The sequence below is a fragment of the Polypterus senegalus genome, chromosome 2 (assembly GCF_016835505.1).
Source record: "Polypterus senegalus isolate Bchr_013 chromosome 2, ASM1683550v1, whole genome shotgun sequence".
NCBI lineage: Eukaryota > Metazoa > Chordata > Cladistia > Polypteriformes > Polypteridae > Polypterus > Polypterus senegalus.
Genome location: NC_053155.1, coordinates 236232703 through 236258208, shown reverse-complemented (window position 1 = coordinate 236258208; position 25506 = coordinate 236232703). Strand labels below are relative to the sequence as shown.

The 25506-nt window shown below is 37.9% G+C and overlaps 1 protein-coding gene across 12 annotated transcripts in view; it reads right to left on the bottom strand.

The window, feature by feature from the left end:
* Positions 1-25506, bottom strand: part of lmo7a (LIM domain 7a) — a 183326-nt gene that overhangs the window by 36604 nt on the left and 121216 nt on the right. For 9 of the 12 annotated variants that reach the window (XM_039745351.1, XM_039745352.1, XM_039745355.1 and 6 more), the window contains exons 9-13: positions 6476-6725; positions 5824-6048; positions 2769-3473; positions 1647-1676; positions 25-139 (exon numbers count right to left, since the gene is read on the bottom strand). In XM_039745351.1, the coding sequence (XP_039601285.1) occupies positions 25-139; positions 1647-1676; positions 2769-3473; positions 5824-6048; positions 6476-6725 (1325 nt within the window). The remainder of the gene's footprint in view (positions 1-24; positions 140-1646; positions 1677-2768; positions 3474-5823; positions 6049-6475; positions 6726-25506) is intronic. The other 3 variants (XM_039745360.1, XM_039745361.1, XM_039745362.1) reach the window with 3 other exon arrangements.

The following is a 25506-nucleotide window of genomic DNA, read 5'->3' as shown; positions in this document are numbered from 1 at the left end:
TATAAATTTGCTTTGCACACTCACATCTTGCCATTTTTGCTCCTGTTCTTGAATTTTTTCTTTCACTCTCTGAATATCTTCATACTGAATTTCAGCAACAACAGGCATTTCCTCTGTCACATCATTCAGAGATTTACTCCTGTACATAAGTAATAAAAGACAAATATATGAAACTAAAAATAATTTGACTAAAATTGATGTAAGAAGACATTATCAAGTCATATGTGTTGCTCCATAAAAAAATGAACTTAATACAACTGTTTTGCAGTAAAAGTGACGAAAAGAAAGTATTCAGGATATTACAAAAAGAGTATAAACACAGTTCAACAGTCAGAAACAGAGTACACACTTTTCAACAGCTTTCTTAAACATTTAACATTTGAAGTCATTTTAAATGTGAATATATAATTTATGTTATAAGTCAGTATATTGCTACTTAAATCAAGAAAGACTTTAACACTACCCAATGAACAATAAGGATGACATAGCTACTAGTGTATTAAACACAGGAGTTTATAGGCAAATAATATAAAAAGTAAAATGCAAAAACTAATGTAAATGTTAATGCAAACGTAATATCTAAAATACAAATGAATAAGACAAAATCATCACAATGGCTCAATGTCCAAACAGTTGAAATAATTAGGAGCACGAACTAAGAAATACACAATTGCTTGTCAAATGTCTACTTATAGAGGGGTTTAATTTCTTTTATTGGTTTTATAAAAGGGTTTATTAATTTATTTGCCTTTATTTTTATTAGGAAATCATAAAGGCTTATTACATTTCAATTACTGAAGCAATATTTGAGAACACTTAAAACAAGTAACAAAACTATTCACTACAAAGATCATTAGTCTTGGAAGTAATCTGAAAAAATTCTAAGCAAATGTTAAAAAAAAAAAAAAAAATCTGAAATGACTGCAGGAAATTAATACTGTTGTGAAGAAGGATATTTAAAACTTAGACAAATATGAAAAATCCAGTAAACTTCTTATAAAGTATCTACATACTTGGGAGAACAAACTTAAAGTAATTACTGGCAATATTATGACTTAGAAAAAGCAATGTTTACATAGTTAAAGCAGTCACAAAAGTAGCAACTTTTATATTAGCCATGCCTGCATTAGTCAAAAAACAAACACACATATCAGCCATATGGAAGACGCAAACTTAAATGAAACATTGCTGCAAGCATAAACATGCAGATGAAGTTATATTAGCAAACTGAGGATTTACGGAAATCCTGTAAGAATGAATTTTACACAGCCTTCTAAAATATCTTCTAAACACTCTTAACACTAAATGGCAGATAAACATGTCCAACTCTTCTATTTTCTAACATATATGGCAGCAACTAGTCTAAAACCTAATTCATTACTACAAAACATGGTGTCACAAAATTTTATGAATCACACAGTCTCTGCTGGCTAACGTTTTTTTCATGAAAATAATTATAGGAACCTCCAGTATGTGAAACCAAGAATATAGATCACAGGATCAATTTACTTGTAAGTATTATTAAATACTGGATAAAAAGAGGGAGGGGGGAGAAAAAAAAAAAAGACAGCCATGGAAAGCCATCCAGGCAATATTTTGAAAAGATGCATTCATGCTGCCACTTCCTGTTTGGAAACAAAACTTACCCATTGTATTCAGAATACCTTTGTAGTAGTCTAAGAAATGAAAAACAACCATAAATAAGCATAAACATTCCTCCATTCCCAAGTGTTGTGTTCAGCTCATTAGAATGTTAATATTTCACACAAGAAAGGCCAAATTCACTTCAGTCTTGTTAATCCATTCAATTTAATTCTTATGTTATTATCTTCCATTACCAAATAATGAGTGCTGATAAATAACTATAATGGTGCAATAAATGCAAATTAAGTCTTTAAGATGTATTATATTCCAAGTGTGTACAACTACAGGACATATCCACCAAATACTGTAGAATTGGCCGTCACGTCCCGAAAATGTGTAATGGAAGCATGTGAAACACAATAAGAAATGTAATATCAATGGAGACACACATCTGACAAAATTTCAAAAAATACATAAATGAACAGAATCATCACAGGTTAAACAATGGATCAAAAATGGGACCACAAATGTTTTTGTACAAAAATTCACCATTCTATCACAAAATATTGTTACTATCTTTTGTGATTTATGTGCATTCTTATATAAAATTTAATTGGTAATTCATGGTTTCCAAGCATAATTACCTCTCTTCTTCCCTTGTGTTTATGTAACGTTTTTGGAAAGAAATACAAACTAGCACCAATGAAATGGTGACAAGAAAAGATTTAAAAGCACACAATGTGTATATTTATTACAAAAAATACAAACAGCATATTAATACAACAGTTAAATGTTACACACATTGTTAAAATATATAGGCATTTCAAAATTAGTCAAAGCCATTTCATTGACTTCTAAGAAATTCATAAAAATGAAATACATTTTCACCTGCTTATTTGATGCTTTCATTTTACACAGGTAATATTTAACGATTCAACATGATGCACTCTTTAACATTATACATTTCTTTCCTTCAACTGTTCCGAGAGATTTTGAACTCATTTAATTGTATGAATTTTAAAGTGAAATTTTTGGTAATTATATATTATACTAGAGAGTAATTAAGCACTGGCATTCTCATAGCATGCTTTGATATCCACAAAATACTGCAAACTGATTAAACTCACAGCACACATTATGTTATTTGCAAACTGCACTCTCTAGTAATATTTCCAAACCCTAACCTCTCTACCATCCTCCTCTTTTTGAATCGTTCCCTGCTGGCTTGACGAATTGCTTCCCACTTCTGAAGGTCAGCTTCATTACAAGAAAGAACATTTGGCATCATTTTTGAAGAGTACAATGTTGTTCGATTAGGGGATCTATAGGCTTTTTTCAGATGTTCCTGTTGAAAACCATCATCTTTGCTGTCATCACATAATGGTATGTGTGGTTTACACAAAAGCTTAGACTGTAAACTAGGAGGTAGGTTCCAGGGTTCCACAATATGGACAGCATGGTAAGACTCAGGTGCATCAGACAGCTGGGATTTCTGTTTATATGAGCCATGATTGACTTTACGAAAGGACATGTCATCCTTCCACAAATCTGGAATTAATGATTTCCCATAATGTTGCTGCAGTATTATCTTGCTTTCAGGTCCCAGGAGTTCAGCATTACTTCCCCTGTTACCAGCAGAGCACACAAGATCCACATTGGTGTGGAATAACCGCATCCTACGGACAAACATGTCATCATTTTCAAGGTCTGGAAAATTTCCAGAATGATATAATTCTTCATCTGGTGAATTTTCAGAAAACAGGAAGGAGAACTGGTGGCACTTTACAACTCTGGGACCAGAAGTGGGATCAAGTCTTGCCACTATGGCAGGTGATTTTACTAAATATGCATGTGATTGGTCACTCAAAGTGTAGTGTTGCACATATGGACTAGAAACAAGTGGGCAAAGAAAGAGAAACACAAGAGAGAGATAAACAAAAAAAAAAAACTGAGTTGAAGCAGTCTATCCTTAAAATACCATTTTACAATAATACAATTATTAGTTTCAAAAAAACAAATTCACAGGCTGAAAGTAAGATTCTTTCCTGTTTTGTTGTCAGAATTTTTAAACGGGGTGGGGGTGATAACTCTACCAAACATTATTTCTATTAATTTACTTAGAAAAACAAAGATAGGGAAATTATCAAAAAAAACTGAGCTCTGTTACATTCACAGATTTAAATATGATATTCCTATGAACATTTTAGTTAACATTGGAAATGTGCACAAAAAGAATCGAAAATTAAAGTTCATGCACTTAGAATAAATTTATGAAAAGGCTACAGCAATATGGACCTTGGTAGGTCTTGCAACTGAATGTCATTATGACATAGTTTTAGAGGAAAGGCTTTCTGTTGCTTCATATTTCCTTAGCACCTTGGGGTGCACATTGTACTGAGAATCCAGCATCTGCTGCTCACGAACTACTGAAGGACAACTGAAAGGATTGCCTTCATCATCTGAATCCACTTTTCCCATATCATATTTTCTTCTGCTAGGATAGGGGAAAAGATGTAGAAGAAATCAAAGAACAGAACTGACAAAATAAGACATTCTGAATTCAGATAAAGCCTCTAAAAACACACCAAGTTAAAAGAAAGAAAAAACACTCAAATGTATGGGCAAAAATAAGTAGATGTTTAGTATAACAGAAAAGTAAACAGAAGGAGAAGTGGAGGAAAGTAGCAGGTTATTTGGTATATTTTTTTCTCATCCTATACTTGGATTAATACCAACTAAAAGAACATTGTAATACATCTATACAGTAGTATAGGTGTTCAGAATGAATGAATTAATGTATATTTGCTTGTTTACTCATTTTTACATAAAGACATAATTAATGGTTGACTACAACACACTAAAACTACCCTGAGGCTTTTTAGAAATTGTTACTTAAGTTGGTCTACTTTGATGCAACAAGACAGTGATGCATTACATTGCTTAAGCCGATTGCTATTAGCTAGGTAGTAACTTCAGACTGTCTCTTTTATTTAGTTTTAAATCCCCCGATAATGGCCTCGGGTAAAGGGGACATATGCAGGCTGGGACAGACCAAAAGCAGGAAAAGGGAACTGGCCTGATCTCAGACTTTCACAGGGCACTGTTCCCCAAACATTCACATTGGGCTGGCAGAATTTCAAATTTAGATTTAGATTAAAACAATGTCCTTTGCTCAAACTAAACTCAAAGAGGGGCATACAGTACACAGGACAAAGAAATGCAATCCAGAATGGTGAGCCAGTAATATTATCAACTACACAAATGTAATGCCCCTTCTAAAACACAACTTTTGCAATAAGTATCCGATATGCCATATTTTTCTTTACTTCACTGAAAAACCCATTCATTGAGACAAGATAATTGTGTGTTAACCTCTGTTTTAATGAGCAAAGGCCTATTTGTCAGCAGGAATTTTAAAGCTTTGTTATGTTTGAAAAATCATTCCTTTATAAAACACTTTCTTTTGGCATAATTGAGTGTAACTAGCATTGCCTGAGGAGAAGGAATAAATACATCCTGTTTAAACAGTTACTTTGCTTAAAAAGTACTATGGAAATCCCCTATATTTCCCAAGGAGTGGCACAATTTCTTTCAGTGTATTTCAATGCTGACCAACCTGAATCCCTGAAGTTTTTTATACCAAGGTCTACGCTGTGATCCAAGTTTAATCTTCTGGATATGATTCTCTTCTTCAGGAGTCCAATATTTTGGAAGAAACCGGTCATATGGTATATTCACTGAAGGAATAAGTGCCAAGCCCATTTTTCGAACATAAAAATCATCTTTGTGAATATCTGGATTCCTGTTTTCCTCCTCATCTTCCTCAGAGGAATGGCAAAGATGATTCAAGTTCATCTTCTCTGAAGAATGAATATCCATCTTGAACCTGGAACCACCACACTGCATAGGAATGCTGCTTAAAAACCATCCAACCAAGTAAGGCACACAATATTTTGAATAGAGAGCATGCAAACTGTCAAATTAAAATTGCTTGATGACATATTTATTAATCAGGTTAGTAGAAATTTCAAGCAGAGGCTTCAAATTATTTAATATGGTCAAAATGGTCTTACATGAAAGAAACATAAAAAATTACACATTTATTTAAGAAATGCTCATTTTTAGTAATCAATTACAGCAAATTATGTTGTCATTACAAGCAGGGTTAATAAATATACACTGCAATATGGCAAAATTGTTGCAGCACTACATCAAATTATTTCTTATGCCTTTTCTGACCTGTCAGACAAGACCTCTGTGCCATCCTGACAGTGTGTTCTAGACCATGGATAGTCTTCACCAGATGTTTGCAAAGGCATTGCAAACTTTGTAGAACTAGAATATTTCTTCATTTGGAACTGATGACAGGCCAAATCATCTAGCAAGACATTTGGCTCAGTCTGCCCCTCTTCTTCTGAGCTGCTTCCACTTTCACATTCATAATGTAGATTTTTCAAAGGAAGGCTGTTTAGAAGAACTTTCTCATTCTGAAAACTGCTTTGCTGACAAATAATTATGTCACTGAAGCCCCATCCCCAAGAACAGCAGCTTTATGGTATCATTTACAATTGTTTTATAAAAAAGGTTGCACTTTAAAAATGGAAAATGCTACAATATACCAAGGCACATAAGAAAAATACATTTCTCAATCAAAATAATTCAGAAATAAGACAGTTATTGCTTAGGATTTGAAGACAAACAAAACACTAATCAAAAACTATGGACTACCAGATAAGAAACAAAATCAAGCAATTATGTATTGCTTACAATAAGAGTTATGTAAAGGAAAAGATTCTTCACATAAGAGAAAGTATACTGTTTAAAAAAACTATCTGAACTATATACATTTCTGTAAATGCAATTTGGCAACAAAAATACCCAGCACACTCACCTTGAAAATGATCCATCTGGCTCTGTATACATAGGACTAGCCCAGCTTCTCCTATTGTCTTCATTTCTTTCAAGTCGTTTTTTCCTCAGTGGTGCTGGTACATAAACAGTGGTTTTGTTTTTACTAGGCAGAAACTGATTGAAAGGTGTTGTGCTCTTTGGCTCTGCCAGCCCCACTCGTCGGTAGAGCATATCATCTTTGTTATCCATCATTCTAAAAGGAGAATCAAACTCCAGGTCACTGCCACACCCTAGATGGGGAGAGAGAGAAAAAAAAGACAAAACTGTAACAAAAACAGGTTTTGAATTTGAGTTTAGTTTCAAAATATTTAAGACAAACGTAATGACACAACAAGCTCAAAAGCAAAGCAGCAAAGTCTGAAATGGGATGCCACTTTAAAAATCCTTTCCTTGTAAATTCACATAAAGCTGTAAATGGAGGCTGAAATAGTTTTCATGTATTTGTTATTATTAACCGTTTTAAAACTCATAATGAGATCACTTCACAAACAGATGTGGAATTTACCGGAACCTCTTATTTGCTCTGACAAATATGCAGCTACAGTGTCTTTGATTTGAATGGACGCTTGTTTTTGTTGAATACCATTGACCAGGCAAACAAAATGTGATATAGTCAGAACTATTGTATACAGAACATAGCACATCACTCAGCAGAAAACTATAAAGCAGTTGGATACAAAACTAAAAATATTCTTTCTTTCAACACAACATTATTAAGGACAACAATTCTAAACAATTTCAAATATTCATATATTACAATATTTAAACTTAAATAACTCATGGCTGATTTTCAGATTAAGAACAGTGTATGTATTGTATTTAGGTAGTGTTTACATATACAGTAATTACAGTATGTGATGCCAGTTTGGCAAGAACTGGAGCTGTTTGACATACAGTACTGCATTGGTTAACACAAGCAGTTATTATTGTTTTGTATTTAATACAAGTTATTTCTAATTATTTCTGATCGTGCATGGAAATTTAGTTGTCTTTATAATGTATTTTTATTTGTTAAGTTTTTACTTCATAAATTATTTCCATTTTATTTTTATATACATATTAGTTTTATTAATTATGGTATAGTTAAAGAGAGATCATGGTGTTTAGTTTCTAAATATGAACAATTTTATAAAGATTCTTATTTTTTATTATTTGTGCTGCACATTTTCATGTAAATTATCAAATAAAATGTAATTTATAAAATAAAAATACATCAGCTTGTTAAATTTTTCACCAGTCTGCAGACACTAGGCACTTTGTCAAGCTACCAATAAAGTTTACCCATTGTTCTATTCAGATACTGCCAACTCAAGATAAAGTTTTGGCATTTCCAAAGCACAAGTCAAAACAACATTTTGCTCAGATGTGCAGATTCTAGTGAACCTCTCTGTCAATACATGAAAAAAGTCATATTTTTTTCAAAATGGCTTATCCACTACTTGGCAATGCGACAGGTACGTTGTCGCCAACAAAATGCATATACCCAAGAGGTAAATTGAAATATATTTCTTTCACGATTTGCTGTCCATAAAGTGTTTCACTTAAAGGTTTTGTTGAACAATACAATACATGTTAACTTCAGTCTTCTGAATTATGCCTTGACAAAGTATCTAATCTATGCAAGGAACAACAAGGAAAGGTAGCTCATCATAGGTGACATCAGACCATATGTGCACCCTGTGGTGGATAACCGGATTTATATTCCGGTCCTCACCCCCAGGAGGAGCTCTCCCGACAGCGCGGTCCAGCGTTCCAGCAGGGCCTTATGGACTATGTAGTTTTTATGCACAGCCCTTCTGGATAGCTTGGGGGCCACTGGGAGTTGCTGTCAGAGGGCCCGTGGACTCGTATATGCCCTATAACCCGGAAGTACGTCATAAACCCAGGACAGGAAGAGACGACATGCTTCCGGGATGAAGATATGGACTGTTTACCCTGACCCGGAAGGAGTAAGGACTTGTGGACTGTTGGGCAGGAACACCTCCGGGTCAGGGGGTATAAAGGGACACTGGGAAAGCCCAGACACTGAGCTGAGCTGGGAGGAAGGGTAGCTAAGTGTCTGTGAGAGGAGGTTTGGTTATTGTACTGTTTATTAAAGAGTAGAGTTGAAGGTGTTTGGTGCACTGTGCTTAAAAGAAAATAAAAGAGTCTTGGACTTGTACCTGGTGTTTGGAGTGGTAACTAAGGTTCAAGAGGTGGATTGGAACCTCTACTGCCACAACACATTAATTTGGTTTCATTGTGTGCTGCTGGATCAGTTGCTGGGCATGTCTGATGGGCACAGTCACGATCAGATCTAACATACTTTCACGCATGAACAGAATGAAATTCTTTAAAGGATCTTCTTTTTCTTATACATATGTAATGCAACCTTGACAGCCAGTAAACGGAAGATTTGAAAATTGTATCATAAGGTTGCTGCACAATGTACATTCAGACATCACACAACAGTTTACCACTTTGGAAATATCATTAACTTCATATAAATTAACTGTTACTACAGCTAGAATATATTGTGTTATACATTTTGAATAACTGCCACTATTACCACTTGATAAATTACTCTCTTCCTCACACACTTTTACATTCCAACAACTTGATGCCACAAGCAGTGGTTCACAATCTTAAGTTCACAAGACACAAGCAAACTCTGGGAGGAAGGCACGTGTGCAGCTAAAAGGGGATGTGTTTTCACAAGTAACAGTAAAGGGTTTAAAAAAAAAAGGAGTCAACTGGCTAGGCTAGCAGCAGTAATGACTCTGAAAACCAAAGAATAAATATCCATTAACAGTTTTTGATTCATTTTGGATCCTCTGTAGTGGAAAATAGTGTCATGGCTTGAACTTGCATGAAAACACGCTCACTAGTCTTTATTGATGATTTAACATTTTATCTGACAATTTACAGAGAAACACATCCAAACTAATCAGGTGGAACTTCATCATGCAGCAAGACCATGATTCCAAACACACTGCCAATTCCAAAGGGGCTTCATCAGGGGGTAGTGGAAGATTTTTAGCTGACCAAGTCAATCACCAGACTTTAATTCAATTTAGCATGCCTTTCACCTCCTGAAGAGGAGACTGACAGAAAAATACTCAAAAAACAAACAGCAACTAATAGAGGCTGAAGTAACTGCATACCAAAAGAAGAAACTAACTAATGTATTTGGTGATGTTAATGAGTCACAGGCTTGATGCAGTTATTGAAAGCAAAGGATATGCAACCAAGTATGAAATGTTTCAAGTTACTTTGACTATCTGTTCCAATACTTATGCTTACCTAAAAAGAACTACTTTCTTAGTCGACACATTAAGATAATAAATATCTTTATGCCTTTGCAATTATTTGCTGTTGATGACTTTTTTTCCTGTTTGCTTACTCTTTTTTCATGATACACTTAAGATATGAATCCATTGCAGAATACAATTTAAGGAAGAAGTTTTTATATGGTGTACTTAAACATAATCGCCTATTTTTGCCTTCTTTAACATGTACAATATTCGATATAGGGAAGTCACTAGGCATTAGGACATTGACAGATACAAATATATTTGCATCCACTGAATTACCACACTTCAAGTTTAATCTTCCAGTGATACAATTTTTCTTTTAAATACAAATTAGAAAATTAACAAAAAGCAATCAGCTCAACTTCCCACTTCTTTCCCCTAAATCAGTCCAAGACATAGTTAGACAGAAAACATACAGAGAGAGAGAGCGAGAGTGACAACATGATTAAGTTTGTTTAAGGTTGCTATACAGCTACATAAGCATGCATCTGCAAAGGAAAAAAAGGTTACAAGTCGAGGACTTGTATAATTTTGTGGGTGTTGCCTCGCGCTCCAGAAGCCAGCTATAGGAATTCATTAAAAATTTTACTAGTTTGCATGCATCTCTCAAGTGTACAGTTGACATTTTCACAAAAAGCAAATTACCATTTTTAGATATCAGTCTAGCAGTTTTCCAGAACTGAAAATCTCACTCTTTTAGAGGCCAACTGATTCATACAGTTACCTTCTCTAAAGATTCTTGCATCCATAGCATACTAAAAACACTCCACCTCTTTCACACTTCCTTAGACTCTGCTACCACGACTTTGAGGAGTTCAACTTCCGTAATGGAGCACTGGGGAAAAAGGAGTTTCTTCAATGATAGGGGATACCCTTCTCATACTGTGGACAGGGCCCTCAACCAACTCAGGAGTAGACTTCACAATATCGACTCTAAGAGAAACCTGCACTCCACTGGTTTTCCCATTCCTCCCTAACATTCTCTCTCCTCCACAGGTCATCAAACAAAATTTTTCAATTTTGCACACAGATTTTTTCATAGCAGACTTTTCTTCCTAAGCCTCCCTTGAACTCCTTCCATTGATCAGCTAATCTATGCAAACACATCAGCAGCTCACTTCACAAGGGACAACCACATTCCTCACCAGGCAGCTGTGACTGAAGCCACTGTGTCACTTGCAAATACATCAACACCACCTTTTCACCTAGTTCCTCAGGTAAATGGAATAGTAAACAAGTCAGAACAGAGTAGTAAAATTTGCCAGTCTAAAAATCTTAATTATTGCATTTTATGTAAAAGTGTACAGTCATCTACTTAATAAAACAAGGAGACAGTCAGCAGAACGTTTCAGGGAGCACATTTTAGCTGTTAAATCAAAGACCTCAAAAAGTCTATTATGGAACACTTCTCATCCCTTGATCATACCCACACTGATCTCCCTTGTCTGTGACTTATCAAGCCTTTAAATACACTTTTCATAGAAAAACAGAACAAGCTACAATCACTGTTAGCCTGGGATCACATATTTCTCTAGGTATTTATGACCAGCTTCTCTCTCTGTCTCTCTTATTCTTCATCTTCTCTCCTTTTAATTTCTTCAGGGTTTGTTCCCTCCTATACTGTATATGTTACTTGATCTTCTCCTTTGCACAAATGATGAAGGCTATACAGCCAAAATTTGTGTTTCACCTTTATTTCATATTTTAGTTTGGAAATAACATTTAAGCATTTATCTGACAGACAGGCATGATACTGAAAACAATTAAGTTTTCAATAGAAGGATCTTTTTAGAATTTAGAAAGAAACTTTAATATAACTGTAAAGCTAGCACACTAACCCTGTGCTTAATCTTTCTGTTTTCATTTACATATCTTCTTCTTTCGGCTGCTTCAGCAGATAATCTTGTTCCATATTACATAAGAACATAAATTGGTCAAATGAGAGGAGACCATTCAGTCCATCATTCTATTTGTTGCAGCGTTTGTGAATAACCAATTTCAGATGGGATTCTTTTGTTGTATAGCTCTCCAAGTTGGGTGCGAAGTGAAGTGCAGTGTTCTGTTTTGCAGATTGTCTTTTGAACATCAAAACATTAAGAAAAAAAATGTACATAAACAGGCCATACAGCCCAAGTCATATCCACCTAATATCTCCAAAATAATATATAGCTGAAATTTGAAGGTTCTTAAAGTCCCACTCTCTACCACATTACTTGATCATTTATTCCATATGTCTATGATACACCATGTGAAGAAAACCTTTAATAATTGTGCAAATTTACTATTAAACTTGTTTCCAAATATGCCCCTGTGTTCTGACTGAACTAATTTTAAAGCAACAGGATGGAGGCATTGTTCTTTTTCATAATTTTAAAAAGTTTAATCATGTCACCTCTTAATCTCAGTTTGATAAACTAAAAAAGGTTCAACTCCACCCAGTTTTGCTATAGTACATAAAATACTGTTATATCTGTTTAAAAAAAGTCTGGGTTGGCAAATGAGTTTGGAAATTAATAATACATGAAGATGAATACCCTATGTATATTTATTTTCAAGTAGTACAGGTGTTGCTCTATTAAATTAAAATTGCAATGCAGTAGAAAAAACAATGTGTAATATAAATATACTGCTCAAAAGAATTAAAGGAACACTTTTTAATCAGAGTATAGCATAAAGTCAATGAAACTTATGGGATATTAATCTGGTCAGTTAAGTAGCAGAGGGCGTTGTTAATCAGTATCAGCTGCTGTGGTGTTAATGAAATTAACAACAGGTGCACAAGAGGGGCAACAATGAGATGACCCCCAAAACAGGAATGGTGTAACAGGTGGCGGCCACTGACATTTTTCCCTCCTCATCTTTTCTGACTGTTTCTTCACTAGTTTTGCATTTGGCTAAAGTCAGTGTCACTACTGGTAGCATGAGGCGATACCTGGACCCTACAGAGGTTGCACAGGTAGTCCAACTTCTCCAGGATGGCACATCAATACGTGTCATTGCCAGAAGGTTTGCTGTGTCTCCCTGCACAGTCTCAAGGGCATGGAGGAGATTCTAGGAGACAAGCAGTTACTCTAGGAGAGCTGGAGAGGGCCACAGAAGGTCCATAACCCATCAGCAGGACCAGTATCTGCTCCTTTGGGCAAGGAGGAACAGGATGAGCACTGCCAGAGCCCTACAAAATGACCTCCAGCAGGCCACTGGTGTGAATGTCTCTGACCAAACAATCAGAAAGACTTCATGAGGGTGACCCAAGGGCCCCATGTCCTCTAATGGGCCCTGAGCTCACTGCCCAGCAGCATGCAGCTCGATTGGCATTCGCCATAGAATACCAGAATTGGCAGATGCACCACTGGTGCCCTGTGCTTTTTACAGATGAGAGCAGGGTCACCCTGAGCACGTGACAGAAGTGAAAGGGTCTGGAGAAGCCATGGAGAACATTATGCTGCCTGTAACATCATTCAGCATGAGCAGTTTGGTGGTGGGTTAATGATTGTCTGGGGAGGCATATCCATGGAGGGTCACACAGACCGCTACAGGCTTGACAAAGGCACCTTGGCTGCCATTAGGTATCAGGATGAAATCCTTGGACCCATTGTCAGACCCTATGCTGGTACAGTGGCTCCTGGTGCACGACAATTCCTGGCCTCATGTGGTGAGAGTATGCAGGCAGTTCCTGGAGGATGAAGGAATTGATACCATTGACTGGCCACCACACTTTCCTGACCTAAATCCAATAGAACACCTCTGGGACATTATGTTTTGGTCCATCCAATGCCACCAGGTTGCACCTCAGACTGTCCAGGAGCTCAGTGATGCCCTGGTCCAGATCTGGGAGGAGATCCCCCACAACACCATCTGTCATCTCATTAGAAGCATTCACCGATGTTGTCAGGCATGTATACAAGAACACAGGGGCCATACAAACTGCTGCGTACAATTTTGAGTTGCTGCAATTAAATTGTGGCAAAATGGACTAGCCTGCCACATAATTTTTTCACTCTGATTTTTGGGGCGTCTTTGAATTCAGGGCTCTGTAGGTTGATCATTTTCATTTCCATCAAACGATGTGGCATCCTTTCGTTCCTAACACATTACCCAGTCTATATCAGTATAGATATCCAGGAGGAATTCTTTTTCCCATTGAGATCTGATGTGTTTTCAAAGTGTTCCTTTAATTTTTTTGAGCAGTTTAGTTAATTTAACATTTAGAAAGCTGGCACCCTGTGTTGGCTGGGATTGGCTCCAGCAGACCCTCGTGACCTTGTAGTTAGGATATAGTGGGTGGGATAATTGATGGATGGAACATTTAGAAATTTAAACATTCTGTGCTAAAAAGCCATAAAAGGCTAAAGACACCTTCACCGTGCTGAACCAATTAATAATGATGTGTGCTCAGACTCTGTAGTAATCACTAATTTGTAATACAGAAGTCAAAACACAACACACAGAATGGAACACTGAACATTAAACCCCATCAGTTTTAAAAGGCTAGACTGGCATCTGAGAGACTGACCATCAAAGGTTGGTTCCTAGATAATCCTGACTGAAGCTGCTAGGACAGGCTCTTGCTCTCTGCTACTCTAAATTTGATTCAGCTGGATTAGAAAATAGCATTGTACTACTCTTAGACAACATCTAGCTATCATCTATGCAACTCAAAGATGTAACTTGTAGTGCGTCATGATATGAAAATGTATCCATGTGTATGAACGCACAAGACAATTATGACTTTCCATGTTCAAAACCTTGTGCTTGATCATAAGATGTCTTTTCACAGATATATCCTTTCTATCTAAGCAAAATTTTTGTGTCTACCTTGAAAAACTGACACACCATGGACAGTTTTTCTGAACCAACCTGTTTTGTGTTATTATAGTATATTCACCAGTAACGGTGCACTCCCTGAAAGCATGCAGTGAATACACTTGACTTCAAACTCTTTCTCTGTATGTTTAGCATTCGCTTACTCAGAGGTTGATGTGCTTGCTGCTTCCTGAGCAGCTCTTCTTCTCTCCACCCTAGTGGCCCACTTCTCTTCTTTCATCTGCATCTTTTCGCGTTAAAATTAATTAAGTCAGTGCTTGTGTTGCACTTACATAGTACATTTTCCTTAATTTTTTTCACTTAAGCTGGCACTTAAGTCTTCAATTTGCCTCAAGAATAATTTAAGATATGAAGAGGTATGGGAAGTGACGGCGAATATGGTAGGGATGAGAACGGCACCTTTACGCTTGCGCCACACGGCTGCCCTGCAGGTTGCTTTCGAGAGTTGATTCTACAATAAAATAAAAATAGAAAGAGGAATAACCTTGGAGGTTAATCAACACCCCGGAAGCACATAGTAGACATCATGTAGTATATATGTGTACCAAATTTCAGGTCAATAATTGAAAAAGCTTGTGAGCTACAGGTGATTTAAAATCCTGGACAGACAAACAGACAGCCACGGTAGCATATTATATAAAATTAGACAAAGGAAGACAAAAGTCCTTTGAAATGCATTTATCTGTCCATGTTCTTGTCACTAAGCTTGCTGGTCTGAAGCTGCACTCATAATGCTGCAAAAATGCTAAAATACTTCGTAGTTCATGTTTGGATTAAATGAGTATAGAGCAGCAGGTCTACTTCTCCATTATTTTTGTCACTCAGAATAACCACATTTAGAGACGCTGCAAACTGAATCTCCTTTTAGGCAGATTTATTCAATTTTCTAAATCATTTTTATTTCATCATCATCTCAACAGCTTTACACCAACTAAAAATGTGATCGAAATCAAGATTTTGGATGCCAGTTTCCAAATACTAAAAAACAGATTTTATTTTGGTTAAATTACTATAATTAAAATTTCAGGTGGTAGCATTATGTTTACTTTTGAGCTAGAAGTATCCCGAACAGTAAAAACCAACACCAAAAGCACAGCCCCAAAAGGCACTTTACAAAGAAAACAATTCAAACTAACAAGAGATACAACCATGTAAGGCCACACAATACATGATTTACTACAAACAGCCAAGTATAAATTAACTTATTGTTCATGGAATTAGATTATAGTACTCTATCCCCGAGCAGCTATACTCTGAATTTCTATGAAGCAGAAAAAAGACAATTCCGAAGAACAGCAGATTAAAAATCGCTGAATAGAATAGGAGTCAAAAAGCTAAATAAAAGTTTGCCAGGAGCTGCATAATAAAACAATTGTAAGAGAATGAGTGTCAGCTAATTTTCCACGTCTATCAAGCTAGTATGAGGCAAACAAGAATGAAGTATGCTACAAAGTACTACAGTAATAGCAGTGTCAAAAATACATTTTTGAAGATGATTATCATAGAAGAAGCTAGCACAGTTATCATAAAATAAAGCAGTACAATTAAGCCCATTTAAAAGGTAGTGTGTTCATGACATGCGATTTGAGTTACAGCTTTTGCCAGTAGCATTCTAAACCTACTGGATAAAAGTTTTTTTTAGATGGGAGAAAGAAATGATGGCTGCAGCCAAGATGTGGTTTTCAAAACTCAATTGTTTGTCAAGAAAGCCTTGTGATGGGGAATTGTGTTAAAAGCTTTAAAAGTAAAGAAAACTAGTAAAAAGAAAAATCTTATAAGCCTACCAGAAGTGGTTCATATTTGATAGCAGTCAACATAAAAGTTAGGTCCATAAATATTTGGACAGAGACCACTTTTTTTCTAACTTTGGTTCTGTATATTACCATAATGAATTTTAAATGAAACAACTCGGATGCAGTTGAAGTGCAGACATTCAGCTTTAATTCAGTGCGTTGAACAAAAAGATTGCATAAAAATGTGAGGCAACTAAAGCATTTTTTTAACACAATCCCTTCATTTCAGGGGCTCAAAAGTAATTGGACAAATTAAATAACTGGAAATAAAATGTTCATTTCTAATACTTGGTTGAAAACCCTTTGCTGGCAATGACAGCCTGAAGTCTTGAACTCATGGACATCACCAGATGCTGGGTTTCCTCCTTTTTAATGCTCTGCCAGGCCTTTACTGCAGCGGCTTTCAGTTGCTGTTTGTTTGTGGGACTTTCTGTCTGAAGTTTAGTTTTCAACAAGTGAAATGCATGCTCAATTGGGTTAAGATGAGGTGACTGACTTGGCCATTCAAGAATTTTCCACTTCTTTGCTTTAATAAACTCCTGGGTTGCTTTGGCTGTATGTTTTGGGTCATTGTCCATCTGTATCATGAAACGCCGCCCAATCAATTTGACTGCATTTAGCTGGATTGAGCAGGCAGTATGTCTCTGAACACCTCAGAATTCATTCGGCTGCTTCTGTCCTGTGTCACATCATCAATAAACACTAGTGTTCCAGTTCCAGTGCCAGTGCCACTGGCAGCCATGCACACCCAAGCCATCTGTCCAAAGAATGCTTTTCCAGAACTGTGCTAGCTTTTTTAGATGTTCTTTAGCAAAGTCCAATCTAGCCTTTCTATTCTGGAGGCTTATGAGTGGCTTGCACCTTGCAGTACACACTCTGTATGTACTTTCATGCAGTCTTCTCTTTATGGTACACTTGGATATCGATATGCCTACCCCCTGGAGAGTGTTGTTCACTTGATTGGCTGTTGTGAAGGGGTTTCTCTTCACCATGGAAATGATTCTGCGATCATCCACCACTGTTGTCTTCCGTGGACGTCCAGGTCTTTTTGCGTTGCTGAGTTCACCAGTGCTTGCTGTCTTTCTCAGGATGTACAAAATTGTATATTTTGCCACTCTTAATATTGTAGCAATTTCTCAGATGGGTTTTTTCTGTTTTCGCAGCTTAAGGATGACTTCTTTCATCTGCATGGAGAGCTCCTTTGAGCGCATGTTGTCTGTTCACAGCAAAATCTTCCACATGCAAGCACCACACCTCAAATCAACTCCAGGCCTTTTATCTGCTCAATTTATAATGACATAATGACGGACTTTCCCACACCTGCCCATGAAATAGCCTTTGAGTCAATTGTCCAAATACTTTTCAGCCCCTGAAATGAAGGGAGTGTGTTAAAAAATGCTTTAGTTGCCTCACATTTTATGCTTATCTTTTTGTTTAACCCACTAAACTGAAGCTGAAAGTCTGCACTTCAACTGCAGCTGAGTTGTTTCATTTAAAATTAATTGTGGTAATGTACAGAACCAAAATTAGAAAAAATAATTCTTCAGCTTAATATTTATGGACCTAATTGTATTTGATAGCAGTCAACTACAAAATAGCAAAAAAAGTTAGCAGATACTATATCTACAGTAAATACTGATGTCATTGAGGCAGACACTAAGTCTTTTCCACATCTGATATTCATTTAGGGGTTATTGTCAAATAGAACTGGGCATCATATGCAAATGAACATTAAACAAGTAAACATTCACCATATTGATCAATAATATTCACATATTTCTGGTACACTGTTCTGAAGAATTCAATCAATACCTCAAACTGACAGCAGGACTTTAAATCACTGTCCACTAGTGTACACAACGTTACAACAATGACAACATTTATGGTCAAACTTTAGAGGCTGCCAAGCAGCAGCTGTCTGTAGACTATTAGAATATTCAAAGAAATGTTGACAGCTAATAGGCAAATACATGTCCTTTAAGCCCTTATCCTTTAGTAATACTGTAGTTTTATTCCTCACTATAACCATTAAAAAAAACCGCTTTTGACATGAACACCTTGTAATATACAGGCACATGATACCATTCTTATTTGGGTTGATTTAGAAGAAAAACTGCAGATTTATTGAGCCCACCTGTAGCCTGCTAATAACAATGACATTCAGGGAATGATGTGCATTTTTATATATGAATTAAAGAGGGAAATTCAAGGTGGACTCCAAAACTTTGACATCTCTTGTCATAATATTGCCATCTGCATTATTTTGAACATTTATGGTGAAATGTTAAACAATCTGCTTATTGACATCAAGTAATGTGAAGAGTAATATACAAATATGTTTGTGTTGTTTATTAGACTGTAACTGATATTCGCAATATTACTTTGATCCAAAATACAATATATCAACAAATGTAACAAAAATTGGTGTTTACTAACAATAAAAATAATCTAGGTTGCCAGGTTTTTGTTTTAAAGTCATGTTGGCTGTTTACTATACGCACAGACATATTAATTTTTGTATACCATGTACATAGTGACACTAAGTATTGAATGTTTGCTTATTTTAAGCATTTTTGCTTTCTGTAGAACTTACTATATCCAGAATAGTTTTGACAAAACTATTAATAGCTTAAGTGGACATTTGAAATTGAAGTGTTTGGAATCAACTTCACTCCACCTTGGTGCCAAAAATGGACTGGAAATGTCACATAATATATTTAGGTTGGGCTGTACACACTATTGGTCATAGCCTGCAAGTTTATTTGTAATTGATTCAGATATAAATAACTTTAAAAAATGATAATCTAATAATTAAGTATAGGTGATACACAAGGAGTTTCACATACTGGCATTAATGGAATAGGGAGTTTTCTTTATTGAAATCTTACATATTTTAACTCTAACAATACAATAATGAAAGAATTCATTGCACTCGCACATACACGAACACGCTGCCTCCAGACTGGCTCCAGTCAGTCTAATACACGTCATTTTTTTTTTTTTGCACAAATATATGCACTTTTGCACTTATTTATTTTTTTAAACAAGAGATTCGCAAATTGATATTTTGAGTCATTAGGAAATGTCATTTATCTCAAAACGAAAATATTTATCATACTGTCTTTTTATTAATCCAGAAGTGGAAGCTACAATATCTATGAATCTTTTTGGAAATGTTTCAATGGATGGAGTAATATTTGCTCCCTCATCTATCTTTATTAAGCTAGGTAGTGGATATTGAGAGGGAGTAATTTTGATGTCTTGCCAGAGATTTGCTTTGATAATAATCAAAACTTTGGCAAGTACACTCATTTTGGTCATTGCATTGTTATTCTGGCTATGAACTAGGCATCTTAAATGGATGGACTCGAGTAACAGAAAAATGGCAAAAAGGACACAGTGCCAAAGTATCACTGACGTAATGCAACAGTAAAAAGGTAAATATCCTTAAATAACCCAGTCCTGTAGCAGCACTGAAAACATGGAGTATGATTAAACAATGGGGAACTACTATTGCTGTCCAAGAATTTTTTATAATATGATAATGGGGACTGGCCAGATGTCTGTAGGTGGATACACCTTTTATTGGCCTGGTCGCTATGATGGCTGTCATACTCGGGGAGCAGCTGTTGCTGTAGCGGATTGGCTTCTTCCGATGGTGTCCGGTGTCACTTCTTTCAACGAGCATATTATGAGACTCAGATTAAGGCACTCCCTGGGTGCCTTGTCTGTTGTCTCAGTGTATGCTCCGACTGTGGTGATTGATGCCTCGGCGAGGAAGACATTTTATTTGCAGCTTCGCTCGGTGGTTGATGGGTGCCCATGAAACGACACTCCTCTGATCATGGGTTACTTCAATGCAACCACTGGCACTGACTGGCTAGCTAGGAGGATAGTGTTGATCCCCTTGGGTCTAGCAACCATATGAAAGTGGTTCCATGTTCCTTGCTTTCGCTAAAGGGCTGGGGCTGCAGATTGCTGGATCCTGGCTCCAGAGCCCCATCATTGGACTTGGTACTCCAAAACTCAATCACATCCTCATGGGCAGACGCTGGAGGCTCCTACAGAACTGCAGAGACTAAAGAAGTGCCCAGTTTGTGAATTCTGACCAGAGACTCGTTGCTACTCTGAAGATCCAGCATAGGTCCAGTAAGCTACCACCTACTAGGAGAATGAGGCTGGACTTAGTCAGACTCTAAGATCAGGCTGATCTAATGCATTTGCATGCAGTTTGTGTGAGGAATTTTCAAACTTGGGTGTGACTTCCTATCCTAATATAATGTGGGAAACATTCCATGATAAGACCCTGAAGGATGCGGAGGGGACTTGGAAAAGGCGTTCGAACCGTGTCCCTCGGGGAATCCTGTGGGGGATGTTCTGGGAGCAAGGGGTACCGGACCCCCTGAAAAGGGCTGTTTGGTCTCTGCACAACCGATGTCAGAGCTTGGTCTGCATTGCCGGCAGTAAGTCGAACCAGTTTTCAGTGAGAGATGGACTCCGCCAGGGCTGCCCTTTGTCACCAATTCTGTTCAGAACTTTTATGGAAAGAATTTCTAGGCGCAGCCATTACGTTGAGGGGGTCCGGTTTGGTGGACTCAGGATTGGGTCACTGCTTTTTGTAGATGGTGTTGTCCCGTTTGCTTCATCAGGCCATGATCTTCAGCTCTCTCTGAATCGGTTCGCAGCTGAGTGTGAAGTGGCTGGGATGGGAATCAGCACCTCCAAATCCAAGACCATGGTCCTCAGCCGAAAAAGGGTGGAGTGCCCTCTCAGGGTTGGTGGCAAGATCCTGCTCCAAGTGAAGGAGTTCAAGTATCTCGGGGTCTTGTTCACGAGTGAGGGAAGAATAGAGTGCGAGATCGACAGGCGGATCGGTGCAGCGTCCACAGTGATGCGGGCTCTGCATCGGTCCGTTATGGTGAAAAAGCAGCTGAGCCGTAACGCAAAGCTCTCAATTTATCAGTTGATCTATGTTTCTGCCCTCGCCTATGGTCATGAGCTATGGGTAGTGACCAAAAGAATGAGATTGCGAATACAAGCGGCTGAAATGAGTTTCCTCTGCAGGGAGTCTGGGCTTTCCCTTAAAGGTAAGGTGAGAAGCTCAGTCATCCGGAAGGGGCTCAGAGTAGAGCCACTGCTCCTCCGCATCGAGAGGAGTCAGATGAGGTGGCTCGGGCATCTGATCAGGATGCCTCCTGGACGCCTCCCTGGTGAGGTGTTCCAGGCACATCCAACCGGGAGGAGGCCCCGGGGAAGACCCAGGATACGCTGGAGGGACTATGTCTCCCGGCTGGCTTGGGAATGCCTCGGGGTTCCCCCGGAAGAGCTAGAAGTAGCAGCAAAGAAGAGGGAAGGCTGGGCACCTCTGCTCAAGCTGCTGCCCCGCGATCCGATCTTGGATAAGCGAAAGAGGATAGATGGAGGTTGCTGAGGGTTATATTGGTGTTGCCGGTGTTCCCAAAAGGAGGTACTTCATCTAGCCGGGCACCCTGGATATTATTAAGAAGAGTCACATTGCATGGCTTGATGGCAACTCTGGTCTGTACCTGTGAGGGCAAATAAGGAGGTGTTTGATAGAGGAATCTATGAACAAGCGACACACGTTTTATGGTCTAGTGACCCACGTCCTGCTAACACAGGAATCAAAGCTTAATGCACATCCAAAACTGTTCTTCACACAGAGTCACAGTTAGGGCAGCTGATGGAACGTTCCTTAAGGATGACACAGCAAGTGTGACCCACAGCACTGGCTACTATAAATAGCTGTTAAAGCTGATCCTCCTGCTAGGAGAATAGAAATCTTTGGGTCCACAGTTCTTGTGACACGTCAGTGAGGTACGAACAACCCAGTCTCACAGACATTACACAGGTGGTGAACCAGCTGAGGGTTACAGGGATCTGTGGTATGCAGGGGTGAACTTCTACAGGCAGTACTCCTGGCACTGCAAGCAGGAGTCACCCCAACTGGCTGGAAAATGGGACTGGTCATCCCTAGCAGGAAAGGGAAAAGTGATTGCCTGGGGTGTGGCAACTACAGTGGCATAATATTACTCTTGGTGTCGAGTACAGTCCTTGCCAGGGTCATCCTCAATAGGATCCATGATCACTTGCTCACCTACCAGCGACCGGAGCAGTTTGGTTTTATGCCTAAGTAGTCAATCGAAAGCATTCTGGCATTGAGCGTTCTCATTGAGCGCCAAAAGTAAATATCAGTAAAGTTTTTTTGCAGCCTTTGTCGATTTTTGTAAAGCATTCAACTCGGTTGATTGAGCCGCCTTGTGGGACATCATGAGACTTTGCGGGATCCCCCTGAAGTTGCTGGATGTCAACGGTGGCCTGTACACTGGTACCATGAGTGCTGTGCAGAGCGGAAGCTCTACGTTTTCCCCACTCGATTCTGGGTTTCATGAGAGGTGCGTTCTTGCTCCTACCATGTTTAATGCTTGGTACTGTGTCTATTTGGAGAATCCTTGAGTACCACTGGTTTGACTTTGTGTCTAACGATCAGTTACTCATGGAGTCCCAAATGAGGCACATTACTTGCAATGTGAGGGAACGTCAGTTACAGCACTGCAGACATGTGGTGTGATTCCCCAAGGGTGATCTGGTTTGTAAGATCCTCACTGTTGACGGCCACAGTGGCTGGACAAGGCCGAGGGGATGCCCACATAACACCTGGATGCGGCAGATAGGCATTTCCAGAGGGTGGGACTAGACTGCATGTCTGCCAGGAGGGTTGCTAACTGGGATTTCAAGCTGTTTTGTCACGTGATGGGTGTGGCAAACACACTGTCCCGGTGCATGTTTCCAAACCTGACCCGCTGCAACTCTTTGCCTTTTCACAAATATCAGAGGGGCCATCCCGCAAGCCCTACCCTACATTTACTTCTCAGAACGGAAAAAAGTTTATGAACACGTACTGCAAGATATCCTGAGAAAGGAGTTATAAGAGATTGGGGTTCTTAATTGACTGTTGTGTGCTATTCACAAAGGCAGTTGTGTCCACTTACATAATAATTTAAGACCATTCAGGGTGGGCATTGTGCTCTGCCAAAGGTGTGTCTTAGCTCCTCTTTTCTTGGACATGATATAAAGATGCAGCTAAAGTCTGAAAAACATTCAGATTGAAAACTTAAGAGGGCTTCTCTGATGCCTGAAAATATGTTGTCCTCTTGCCTTCTTTCTGACTGTGATCTCTGGGGCAAACTAGAATGGTTAGCAGCCAAGTAGGATGTTATGATGATAACCACCACATCCAAATCCGAAGTCATGGTCCTCTCCTGGAAGAGAGTAGCTTGCTCCTTGCAGGTATGTATAAGAGAATACCCAAAGTGGCAGAGTAAAAGTACCTCAAGGTACTCACAAGAGAGGGTAGAGGAGATTATGAGACTGACCAATGAATCAGTGCAGCAGCAGCAGCAGATGTTTTACAACTGTTGAAAAGGGCCATGGTGAGGAAAACTAAGCCAAGTCCACAGATGAAGCTGTCAGTTTACCCATAAGCTTACATCACCATTCTTACCTGTGGTCACTAGCTTTGATTAGTGACACAAAAATGAGATGAGAGGGGATGAAATTAGACAGGAGTAACCACAGCTGATTTCAGAATGTAGTTAGGATGTTCTACCTTGCTTCCCATGGGTAGTGTATCAGGCATGACTCACTGAGAGAAGATCCAAAGACAGACATGGAGCTTGAATATTATAACATTCAGTTTAATTACCAAAACAAATATTTTTCATATTACCTAGCCCTATTTCAGGCTATGAAACTTTTTATCTCGGATAAGCGGAAGAGGATGGATGGATGGATGGATTATTTACAGTACATCTATGGACAATGTCATAGTGTGAATTAAAAAGGTCGCTGTAGGCTACAACAGAGGGCAAAAGTAAACTTATGAACTTATACTCTTTACCTAGTTATTCTGTAAACTAATGAGATTACCTTTGGACATTACAGCCAAGCAAATACAATATCAGAGCTCATTTCATATTACATGAATGAAGCTTTAACAATATTGTAACAAAACACAAACATACTAGATTTAACTTTATGAAAACCAGTTTTAATGAGGGAAAAAAAGCATGCTTTAAATCCCAATATAAATATAGCCCATGACAATAGGAGCACAAGGCAAAGAAACTGTTTGAATTTATTTAGAAAAGAAGGGGGGGAGAGAAAAGGGAAAACGAAAGAATGTGCAAACACAGCTGCTGTCAAAATAGACTTGTGTAGCCTGGTGACAAGCACATTCCAGACTAGAGTCATGCACACTTTGTCCCAGTGTCTAAAGTCTGCTTACAGCACTGCTTTTGTTATTTTTCTGTCATGGCAACAGTAACACTTCACACCACAAGAGGGCTTTCTACTGCTACAATTGCCACCACAAAAAAAAAAAAAAAAGAATACCATACATAAATCATTAAAAAAGGTGCCAAACAGAAAAATGTGTCACCTCAAACATGAAAGAAAAAAAAAAAAATGATTTTAAAAAACATTTACATATGTCAACAAAATAAAATAATGCTGCAAGTGAAAACCTTTTTAGACTGGATTAAATTTATTTTGACTATCAATATGTACAGTATCATATTAACCTTTTTGTATCCAGTTTAATCTATGATTCACTATGCAGACATGACAGCTGTGAAGTCAAGATCTACAACAAGAAATACTTATGATTAAAACAAACAGTAAACTTATCAAGAAGAGATTAAAATTTGATGGACAGCACCCTTGTCAACAAATATTGTCAAAGTGCTTTCCTCTTCAAAAAGCAAAGGTGAATCATAAACACTTATGCAATTAGAAGAAATGTGGACTTGGGAGTATGTTTTGTCACAAAACTAGAAGCTGAATAGTTTATAAAAAGCAGATTTTTTTAACAATATCAAACAATGCATTTAGGATTGTGATACATATAGACTTGTCCACAGTTTTCTGAAAAATGTAAGTGCCAAAAGAATTTAAAATACCTCATATATAACTGCCACAGTCCTGTCCATTTTTTCTTTTAACATCTCAACAATAAAAATTGACTTATATATGCATTTTTCCATTTTTTGAATGCTGTACTCCAATTGCCAAGTACAGCGTCC